Raw genomic sequence first — 12376 nt, forward strand, 5'->3', positions numbered from 1 at the left:
AACATTGAAAGTTTAGCTCTTGGAGTTAACATTTGTCAATATTGTGATGAATTCAAAAGTGCAGAGCTTTAAGTCTTTGTTTTTAAGTTAGATAGGACAATAAACATATTTCACATAAGATTTTTTAAAACTGACTTTTGAATTAAAATTTCTTGGCACTCCAGGAAACTGAAAACTAAAACCAGTTAAAATTATTCACACAAGTGTAAGAAAGACATCATTTTATTACTTTTGTTTTCCACCCAGCAATTAAGCACCATACCTCACAGCTATTTAGAAGTTTTCTACTTAAGTGTTTCAGCTAATTACTAAGGGTTAACTTAAAATTAAGAACCTGTTACAAAGAGGGAGGGGGACTTGATAAATGTCATGACGCACTGAATTAAAGTGTTATAGGAGAGTGATAATGCAGATTGACTGTAAAACAGGAAATTAGCGACATGTTCAAGTGCTACTTGTAAGATAAAAAACATCTTGTCATTTCCTTAAGGAAGCTTACAGAATAGCAATTGGGAAAAGTAATTGAGATACAAAATTAAATCAGCTTGTACTCTGAAAGACTAATTTAGCAGAGAAGTCATAAGGAGTAGTAATGTGTTCAAATACAAAAGCAAAATACTGCGGATGCTGGAAATATTCAGCAGATCAGGCAGCATCTGTGGAGCAAGAAACAGAGGCCAGAATTTTACGTTGATCAGGCGGGCATACGCCCAACCCGAAAGCACGTGAAATTGCGCAAAATGATGTTGGGCGTGCGTCCCAATGTCATCACGCATGCGAGCAGTATTGAGGTCGTTGGAGGGTTGGGGGGGGGCTCTACTCCAACTCCCACGCGCGCCTGCCGACAATTAAAGGGCCAATTAAGGCCACTAAAAAGCCTATTGTCCATGATTTTATGTTGCCTGTGCGATTTTGCACTTGTCGCACGGGTAAAACGGGCAGCCCGGCAGCCTGTTTTTAATGAATTGTCATCCAAGGGCGGGATAAAAATGTCTGGAGCACTGCTATTGTGAGTAGTGGGGAGTTTTGAAGATAGTTTGCTGCTGGCTGCTTGATGAAACTTGACAGCTTTATCTCTGTTTTGAGCTTCAGTCCTTGCATTGCATTTCAGGACTTGCAGATTCTGCAAGTCCAAGGCTCCTGGAGGATTTATACTGTGTGGACCTTTCCAGTAACCAGACAGTCTTCTGTTTCTCTGGTAATGAGGATTGTGTACTCCACTGGTGGCAGCTCCTCTGAGAAGGAAGAGAGGGACAGAAGCGAGAGGAGGCCAGGTCGCTCTGCACAATCTGGCTCTGGCAAGGGGGGACCCAATGGATGAAGAGGATCTTGAGGCAGCTCCACAGGCCACAGGTGTTGACTCCAGTAGTGGGTTAAAAGGGGAGCCTGTGGAAGAGCACAGTGAGGACACGGAGGCAGACCTCTGGAACTTTCAGGGATTCAACACCCCTTCAGCTAGGCTGCAAAAGAACTGCTTTCACCTCAAGCCAGGGATGTTGCCTCCATCCTAGATGTTTGAAATGACCCATTACATTGAACCCAAAGTCCACTCAGTACCTGTGCAATAAAGCTTAGAGCCACATATGTCCAGCATGAGATACTGAGTGCCCTGCACCTACAAAACAAGTGAAGCATACTCAGTCCATTAACACAAAAGCAAAATTTATACAAAAGCCGCGACATTGGAGGCAGCCTGCTGACTCTGCTGTCCTGTTGGCCTTGATGACCTTGGCAGTTGTCCTCTGGCCAGTGGAGCCTGTACTGGCCCCACCGGGGGATGGAGAGTCCAGCACCATCGCTGGGCACTTCTCAGTCATCACAGCCTCATCAGATGCCACGGTCACTGGCAGAGGGGCGGAGGAGCTGCTGCTGGCATCCAGAGCACCCTGAGAGGAGCCCCCCAGAGACGACAAGCAGCTCATGCGCCAATGTGAGGTCAGTCTGGACCTCCCTACTCGCCATTGATGGACAGGCACCTAACAGGGATACTAGTTGCCTCATCCATCTCTCACACTGGCAGACCTCCTGAGGTCTGAGCGCAACCCCAGGAACCCCTGATTCTGTTCCTGGAGCTGCCTCTCCATGAGAGTCACCACTCTCTCAATGGAGGAGGCCATGCGCCCTGTTCTGATGGTCAACACAGTACTCACGCTCCGCGTGGACTCCTCCATGACAAAGACCAGGGCGTGCAAACCCTCAGGAATCTCCGCCAGACCTTCCCGCATATCCCACTGGACATCCAGCATCTGCCGCCTAATGGACAACTCCAGAGGCTTGTCATCTGCCTCTGATTCAGCATGGTCCTGGTCTCCAGGCCTCCGACTGCTGGTGTCCTGGGCACTCTCTGCCTCCACCTGTTCCTCATGCAATTGTGCAATGCCCTCACCGCTGTTCACCAACAATGTAGCCGACGATCTAATGACCACTGAGATGCTTGTACCTGCGCTGGTGCCTGGTGAAGAGAGGGGGTATGATGCAGATGCATCTGACGGCCACTGATCCTCCGGTGTCAAGGGTGGCTCATCGCGGTCCTGCGCTCATTGGCTGGATGGCGATTTTAGGGGAGAAAAACGACATGGCAGTAGTATTAGTCATCACACTGTCACTGTGCATACTAGATGGGCTAGTGAAACAATGGAGATTGTGTCATGGTGCCATCACCTTTCAATGAACAATGGGGACTCCAGGTTTGAGGTTTCCATTACAGATGAGACAACACAACAATGTTTACACACTCCAACACTCTCGCATCTGTGCACTGCACTCTCACCTTCGTCAGAGACCCCTGCCGCTCCTCAACCGGTGGAACGAGCTGAGCACTGGCACTTGATTTCTAAGGCACCCATCTCGTACCTTGTCAATATGAGCAGTTTTGGGGGTCCTCCGCCAGTCCTTGACCTCTCGATGTTGTAATGGCTTCTTCTGAAAGGACAGAGGAGCATTGATTAGTCCACTCTCTACCTGCAGCGCCATTGCAGCCTGGTGAACCCCACCTGAGGAACACCTTGCAGGGCACATCCGAGTCATGGCCCTCAACCTGCAAAGCAATCAGGTCAAGAAGCCAGTGCTCACCGCTTGGCTGGCGCCGATGTCATTGACAGTTGGCACTTGGACTCTTACACTCCTGAGCGCCACAGGGGGGACAGCCAGCCGTTATCACTTACCCTCATAGATCCATGCCAACTTGGTACTCACCCTTGCCCGGCACAGCAGATCATCGAACCTCATGTGGCACTGCACCCATGTGCGCCTCACAACATCATGGCTGATGATCTGGGCTACCACCTTTACCCATGGTTTCTTGGCCAGGTGAGGTGGTCTCCTCTTGCCATCCCTGGGGATGAGGATGTCCCGCCTGGCACTGACCACCTCCATGAGGATTCCCAGACACTCATCTGAGAAACAGGGGGAGGGCCAAGTGCCCACAGGACTTGGCCTCCCGCCTGGCATGCCCAGCAGGTGCAAATGCCATTGCAGCTCAAAAAAAATGTTTCACCAAACAACCCCAAAGCTACAAAGTGTCCCTTGGCAGCCTTCAGGGCTAATGGCCTGCTGTTTTTAAATCCCCCACCGGGTCGCCATCGGACCCAGCGCCAGACAGGCTCCTGCCCCTACCCGGCCCTTCCGACCATTGACCAGACGGGTTTCACACTGGGCGGGCCTTAATTAGCTTCCCAGCGTGAAATCACGTTGGAAACGAGATCTCGCCCAGGAGCGGATTATATGTCTGCTTCCAGGCCCACCGACTTGGCACATATGGCAAACGTGAAGCTCAGGCCAGAGTTTGTATTTCAGAGTGATGACCTATCGTCAGACAACTAGGTATAACAATATCACACGCATTGGAGAAATGTCAGGTAACCCTTTCTCACCCAAAGTGAACAGAAATACATTTAGAAACAGAAAAAAAATAATTTGTAGGTAGGAAAAAGATTAAATCATTTAATATCATTGCTAGCCTAAAGCTTAATAGATTCTCCATTTATGATTATTGCTAGATTGATTTTGAAAAGTACCTCAAGTATTATTTTTATAAATTGAACAATTTAATTTACTATATGCAATATATAGTTTTATATGGACTTTGTCACCCTTCACTGTGGCTGGGTCAAAATCCTGGAACTACCCCCTGCCCCTAACAGTACTGTGGGCATACCTATACCACATGGATTGCAACGGTTCAAGAAGGCAGCTCACCACCACCTCCTCAAAGGCAATTAGGAATGGGCAATAAATGCTGGCCTAGCCAGCGACACCCACATCCCATGAATGAATAAAAAAATGTTCTGCACAGTCTAGAGTGAATATCACAATATAGTATTTGGTATGTTATATAGTTTATTATACATGCTAATAAACAGACAAATCCTGATATGTTCCCACAATAGCAGTCATGTGATACCACATAGCTTGAGCTCTTGCATCATTGTTGTGATTAATGTCTTTTCTCCTATGTCATGTTCTGTACCATACACAGAATATTGGTTTGATAAAATCAGAATTGAGCTCCTCCCATGCATCTGACAATTCCATCTCTAACCTGTGACAGGAGATTGTGCAAGAGTGATCTGATTGTGAACCACCCACGGATGGCTCCTCTGGCCCTTACTCTGCACCTCCATTCACAGCAAGGCTGAGATTGAGACCTCATTTGATTAGAAATCAAGGTTACAGATTCACATCCTTTCATTTTGGAGCGCACTTTAATGTATTATTTGTTTGTGCCACCACACTACAGTGCATTCCCTTGAGTTATTTTTAAACCATCAATCTATATCATTCTAGTCTTGAGTAATAACAAATGCTGGCAATAGATTTAGGGCAATAACATCCTTTGACGGTTTGAATGTTAGTTTGACAAGTAAGCAATGATATGGAACGTTCTGGAGAAATTGCCAAATCTGAATGGATAAGAAAGCTGAATTAAGACCTGCACAATACAGCTGTGCATTGAGGGTATTTCAGGGACCGTATTAATTCAAAAATGTATAGAAGTTGATTCAGCTTCTGACATTGGGCTCATTAATTCCGCTAGTTACTCTGATTATGTTATTTGCCATTGCAGTTGAAATAAAAATATTCCAAAAATCAGCAGTAATAGGTTGGAAATCGATTATAATTTCATGTAAACAATCAGTTTTTTAAAAAGGCGCTCTCCTCAATTATTGAATTTCATTCAGGGACAGCAGAACACTTTAGATGTTTGGCTACTTCTGAGTAAATTTATTTGGATTCTGTGTTAGATTGAAATGCTGAATGAGCAATTAATAGTCTCAGTAGAAAGATTTGAAATTGACTAGTTGCGTTCTTGTTTGATAGAAATCCTGCCCCTCTACATTATCTATACATTAGTCAGGTGTAAAGAAAATATCATTTTTTTCCAATATTACTGTGGGATACTATGCAGCAGGTTTGTGGGGGCTGTGTGCATGTGTGAGATACTAATTTAACTAAACTGAAGACAGTCAGACTGCAAGGTTTAAGTCATCAAAGGAATTGAGTGCAAAAGGCATTTTGAAGTGGAACAAAAATAAAAATAGCTGGAAAAATTCAGCAGATCTGACAGCATCTGCGGAGAGGAATACAGTTAACGTTTCGAGTCTGTAAGACTCCTCATCAGAATTGATGAAGAGTCATACGGACTTGAAATGTTAACTGTATTCCTCTCCGCAGATGCTGTCAGACCTGCTGTGTTTTTCCAGTTATTTTTATTTTTGTTACAGATTTCCAGCATCCGCAGTATTTTGCTTTTATTTTGAAGTGGAGATGGACAAGATAAGATGGGATCCCAGCAGATACAGCCTGAATAGGAATTTGCATTAGGAGGTAAATGAGGAGTAAATTTTTAGCTGTTGAATTTCAAAGAGACATAACAGGAAGTTTTACAACTGGCAAAGATCATAAATAAATAGAGCAAAGTTATTAAGTTTATTTTTCCCAAAAGTGCTGGCCATAATGACAACATGAAAGATTTTTAGATTCTGGGAAAGGTAACTTTCAAAAGAAGGTTAAGAATAATGGATTTAGAACATAAAAGAGGAGAAAATATATTTAAGGAAAGATTGAAAGCTGTATGAGGGGTGTGTATGACCATGTGAGATCTTAAAGGGTGGGCTATGTGAAGACAGCAGCCTCTAGCCAACCCAGAGAAGTTGGTTGGTTGTTCCAGAAAGCAAGGGAAGTGTCTGGTTGTTCCAGAAAGCAAGGCTTTGTCACAAGCTTTGGATTTCCATTGTCAAGTGAGAGGGAGAGAGAAGCTTGTGAAATACCTTCCTTATAGCAACAGTGGGTGCCTTGCGGTAATATTATTGGGTGTTTTATAGATTAAGAATCTAAAGGCACTGTTGCCTGAAAAAGGGTGTTTATTTGTGACTCTAGCTAAGTAGAAATTTTTTGGGAAATGTTATAAGACTAACTTTAACTGTGTAACTGTAATCTTGTGTGGTTAAGTTTTCTTTTCCTTTGTTCATAAATGTTTTAATTTAATATTTAAAATCTCCAAAAATGCTAGTGGAACATTTACTTCTGACTTTAGTATACATACCATCTCGTAATATAAGTACAAATTGTAAATCGTTATGATAGCTTGGCCAAGTTTATCTTTGGGATTTGGTCAGCCTGGCAATTACCACCTGCCATATCATAACACGGGATTTCAGTCCATAATTGTTGATGTTCACTTTGATTTTTCTGACTTTGTGTATCGAAAAAAAACAAGTTCAGCGTTATGTAATCGATTATTAAAACTGAGAATGATACTGTTGCCTCTTTGATGTTCATTTCAGCTGCCACCCATTGTCTGGTGAGTGTTCCTGTAGAGCAGGCTGGACTGGGCTGTACTGCAATGAGACCTGTTCTCCTGGCTTTCATGGAGAGAGCTGCCAGCAAATCTGTATCTGTCAGAATGGGGCTGATTGTGATAGTGTCACCGGTAAATGTGTTTGTGCTCCAGGATTTAAGGTGAGTGGTTTTACTTAGATATATTATGCAGATGTAGAGATAGATCATAGAAAAGAATCATAGAATGGTTGCAGCACAGAAGGAGGTTATTCAGTATATTGAACCCATGCCAGCCCTCTACAAGAACAATTTAGTTAGTCCCACTGCCTAACTTTTCACAGAATTGTTAGGGTGCAGAAGGAGGCCATTCGGCCTATCGTGTCTGCACCGGCTCACGAGTGAGCATTATGACTTAGTTCCACTCTCCTGCCTTTTCCCCGTAATCCTGCACGTTGTTTCTATTCAAATAATCATCTAATGCCGTCCTGAATGCCTCGATTGAACCTACCTCCACCACACTTCCAGGCAGTGCATTCTAGACCTGAAGCACTCGCAGTGTGAAGAGGTTTTTTCTCACATCGCATTTGCTTCTTTTACAAATGACTTTAAATCTGTAGACCTGCACAATCTTTGTCTTCAGGTGCTTATGCAATTCCATTTTGAAAACCTCGATCAAATCAGCTTCCATTACCTTTTCAGGCAGTGCATTCCAGATTGTAACTACTCGCTGCATGAATAAAGATTTTCCTCGTTGCCTTTTTTGCCAATGCATTTAAATCCATGTCTTCTGGTTCTCAATCGTTCTGCCAATGGAAACATTTTCTCTCTATCTACTCTGTCTAGACTTTTCGTGTTTGTGAACATATCTGTCAAATCTCCTCCAAGGACAGCATCCGTGGTACCATTCTCATAAATATTTTCAAAGCCCTCTCTAAAGTTGCCACATCCTCCCTCAAGTGCAGTGCCCAGAATTGGACACAATACTTCTGTTGAGGCCAAATCAGTATTTTATAAAGGTTCATCCTTTATAACTAATAATTATCAGTTTTTTAAAGTAGTTTATTGGAGATGCTATGCTACAGCTTCATCACATGATGCCACAAGCTGTAAGATAAAACTTATCTTGAGCCAAGTGCCAGGTAGTAGATACGGCACTCTAGTGATTCTCTCTCCAGTCCCTGCCTCAGCCCATTTGTTGCTAAAACCAACATTCATGCCTTTGTTACCTCTAGACTTGACTACTCCAGCACACTCCTAACTGGCCTCACACATTCTAACCTCTGCAAACTTGAGGCCATCCAAAACTCTGCTGCCCATGTCCTTACTCGCTGCAAGTCCCGTTCCCTTATCACCCTTGTGCTCGCTGATCTACATTAACTCCTGGTCAATCAATACCTTGATTTTAAAATTCTCATCCTTGTTTTCAGCTTCTTCCATGGACTCGCCCCTCCCTATATCTGTAACCTCCTCCATCCACACAGTCCTCTGAAACATCCGCGTTCATCTAATTCTTGCCTCTTGAGCATTCCTGACTTGATTTGCTCCACCATTGGTGGCTGTGCCTTAAGCTGCCAATGCCCTAAGCTTTGAAATTCCCTCCCTAAACCTCTCCGACTCTCTATCTCTCTTTCTTCCTTTAAAATCCTTCTTAAAACCTTTATCTTTGACCAAGCCTTTGATCATCTGCCCTAGTATTGGCTTATGTGGCTCTAAGTCTAATTTTGCTTTATACATTAAAGCTGCTGTATAAATATGAGTTGTTGTTCTCTTTCTATCCCTGGTAAAGTATCAGGACATAGCTAATTGTCCCTGTGATGGCCTGGCTGAAGTTGACAGGTCAGAAGTGGTGAATCATGGGCACTAAATTTTCTCTTACAGCATATGGCATCATGTTCCATTACAGTTGAAATAAAAATATTCAAAGATCAGCAGTAACAGGTTGGGAATTGATTTTAATTTCTTGTAAATCTTCTTTTAAAAAAACAGTCTCCAATTATTGAATTTCATTCAGAGTGGCATTGGTGGAGGCCTGGGAATATTTGCCCACCCACTTCCTTGGCTGCAGTTGGTGCATGCCTGTGAAAATAAATCACAATCTTATATATTATGCAAATTGTTCACATCTATTGTACAATGTGATTCTTTACAACAAAAGCTGAAAACATACATTTGCATTTGTGAAAAGTAAACAGAAATATTAGGAGAAATGTCTTTGCTCAAAGGGTCATGGTTGAAAGAAACAATGGGACTGTTCAGAATATAGCTGGATGAAATAACAGGGGAACTAGGGCACCAAAGGAATGAATTTCAATTACCTTTTCTTGTCTTTCATTTTTCTTATGTCTGATTATTTGAAAATCAAATAGTTTCTCTGTGAAAGCCAACTGAGAAAGAGTCGCCAGTTCACTCATGGCACTCAAAGACCTTCTTAGCTTCCCATAAAGACACAACAAAGCTGGTTTTGTGGGAATAGACTATTTTTATCATGTTTTATTCAGAAAGTACAAACACAGCAAACGGAAGAATGTGAGAGGGATCTTGATGGAGCTTCATTGAATTTTGAAAGTCACCTGTGAAACCTGTCGTGTAGATTTTCAATTTTACTGCCTGGGCATTGAGCATTGCTTGAAATATCTGGCAAGGAGCAATGCATTCTCCTAACAGAAACTACTATTGCAATGGAAGGAGAATCAAGCAGGTCCTGTTCTTCCTTTCTATGGATTCCTACGCAACATCCAGGGAGTAAAGACAATGGCCCCGACATTTAGGGTGAGGTAGGAAGGGTGCAAGGGAACATGATACTGCATATAATAACCTGGCAATCTCAGACTTGTTAACAGATTGATAGGCTGGCTGGCTGTGGGCAGGAAAACCAATGACAGGAATCTGTACCTGGGACCTTTGGGGATGTGCCCTGGCAATCTGGAGAGATTGGCGCTCAGGATCTTGCCTTGGTGGGGATGAATGACTGATCCTTGCAGCAAGAAAAGACTGCAGTTATTAGAAAGGAAACAAAACATCTTCCTTGAGGGACTGTGGGAAACACTGCTGCTCCTACTGGCCTGCAAGAAGCACTATAAAAGCCATGGAGCCAGATGCTTATTTCACCTTCCTGCCTCAATTCTTTCAAGTAACCTTAGTCCCACCTGTTTATACTCTTTGATTCCTCTTCTGAGCCCTGCAGCCATTCAGCCATGATAACTTAGTGTTAACTTAGGCTCAGTGGTAGTACTGAATCAGAAGTTTGTGGATTCAAGTCCCATTTCAGTGAAATAAGTCACTGGCAATTAAGAACTACAATCGCAGTCCAAATGACAAACGCAATACAGGAGATGTAGGCTTGGTGGACAAATATTTGTTGCAGCCTTTCATTAAAACTGTAGCATGCCAAATATTGTGCTCTCTCGTGGCTTATAAACACTCCTTCATTAGCAGTTCTGGCTTGTCTTATATACATCTGTAGATGGGAATAACAGGTCAGATCACTAGGAAAGAATGTAGCCCACACAATTACATTATTTATTATAACAATTTTATTTATTTAGAAACCCTATGCACACTGCAGATGTCCTGCTCCTGAAAAGGGAGTCTGTTTATCTCTGGTTCTCCATAATCTAAACTGCTAAGTGCTAGCCATGGTGTTCAGGTGTCTCATCAGTTCACCAGAATTAACCTGGTGCCACCAAACTTGCCATCTCTGACTGAGGTGGAGGCATACCACCCTTATGTTGGTTAATAATTTATTTTATTTATCGTTTTTAAGACAAATTATGTTTTCTGTCCCTTGAATCCAGCTGGAATTTACTTCTAAAAGAATTGTGGTAGTCATATGATGAACAGAATCCATATTAATTTCACCTTTAGAATAAAATCATGACCTAAAGGGGATAAACATCATTGAATGATGCTGCTGAATACACTGCTTAAGCGTAGGCTGCTAGTTCCTTCTGTGATATGTTTGTGATCTTAGCTATCTGTGAAGGAGAAGCTAATTGGAGGCCACATGTTTCTGCCACATGGAGGGAGAGAAAACTTGATTAGGAAAATCTGACAGCCTCCCAGCAGTTAGTTAAAGGGCAGCATTGGTGAAAGACTCCATGCCTTCTCAAGCCAGATGGTCATATGTGGTTTGGATAAGGAATTCCTCCTGTGAATGTTTCCTCTTTATAGAAAGTGATCAAGCTTTCCCTATAAACAGCAAAAGGCTTGTTCAGGATGCATTAGAAAAGGCATTAATTAAGATGATAATTAACATCATCAGCATGCAGTGTTACACAGAGAAAAATTACTATTGAATAACAAACTTCATGACACATCATGTAGTGAAATCAGAGCAGCAGAACAAATTCTGCCACGCATCCTTGCATGCATCATTTTTTGTGCTTGATTCCCTTTCTTTTACTTCAGATATGCACACCTGGCATTTAATGATTACAGGTATTAAGACTGGCTTCAGCCATCGAGTGCTGTGTCAGCCAGAGCAATGCATTGAACGCTTGCTGCAGTAAGTGTGATATCTTGCACTCAGCACACAGTTAATTGACAGGGTTTTTTTACCATGCGCTTTTGGGATTACGTTAGTCGACCTTAAAATGTGATATCCTGCAGAAATGCAGATGAATAGAAAGCCATCAATTTGTTGGAATTAGCCAAGATGCAACCAAGGGTGAATTTCCAAATTCACCTGCTTGACTGTGTAACATCTGTGGAAGAGCCACAATCCCCTGAAAAAATGGCACTTTTCATCGGGATTTACACAGCTTTTTCATTGCAGTTATAGCATACAACCAGGAGAACACAACCGAAACTCAGTTATAGCATACAACTAGAACACAACCGATACTCAGTTATAGCATACAACCAGAACACAACCGAAACTCAGTTATAGCATACAACCAGAACACAACCGAAACTCAGTTATAGCATACAACCAGGAGAACACAACCGAAACTCAGTTATAGCATACAACCAGGAGAACACAACCGAAACTCAGTTATAGCATACAACTAGAACACAACCGAAACTCAGTTATAGCATACAACTAGAACACAACCGAAACTCCGTTATACCATACAACCAAGAGAATACGATAGAAACTTCGTTATAGCATACAACCAGGAGAATACGACAGAAACTGTGTTATAGCATACAACCAGGAGAATGCGACAGAAACTCCGTTATAGCATACAACCAGGAGAATACGACAGAAACTCCGTTATAGCATACAACTAGGAGAATGCGACAGAAACTCCGTTATAGCATACAACCAGGAGAATACGACAGAAACTCCGTTATAGCATACAACCAAGAGAATACGACAGAAACTTCGTTATAGCATACAACCAGGAGAATACGACAGAAACTCCGTTATAGCATACAACCAGGAGAGTACGACAGAAACTCCGTTATAGCATACAACCAGGAGAATGCGACAGAAACTTCGTTATAGCATACAACCAAGAGAATACGACAGAAACTTCGTTATAGCATACAACCAGGAGAATACGACAGAAACTCCGTTATAGCATACAACCAGGAGAATGCGACAGAAACTCCGTTATAGCATACAACCAGGAGAATGCGACAGAAACTGTGT

At 42.6% G+C, this 12376-nt stretch overlaps 1 protein-coding gene across 1 annotated transcript in view; it reads left to right on the forward strand.

Annotated features, from left to right (window-relative positions):
- Positions 1-12376, forward strand: part of megf11 (multiple EGF-like-domains 11) — a 464413-nt gene that overhangs the window by 332669 nt on the left and 119368 nt on the right. Inside the window, exon 11 of the mRNA XM_078530151.1 lies at positions 6786-6960. Within this exon, the coding sequence (XP_078386277.1) occupies positions 6786-6960 (175 nt within the window). The remainder of the gene's footprint in view (positions 1-6785; positions 6961-12376) is intronic.

The sequence above is a fragment of the Cetorhinus maximus genome, chromosome 26, assembly GCF_964194155.1.
Source record: "Cetorhinus maximus chromosome 26, sCetMax3.hap1.1, whole genome shotgun sequence".
NCBI lineage: Eukaryota > Metazoa > Chordata > Chondrichthyes > Lamniformes > Cetorhinidae > Cetorhinus > Cetorhinus maximus.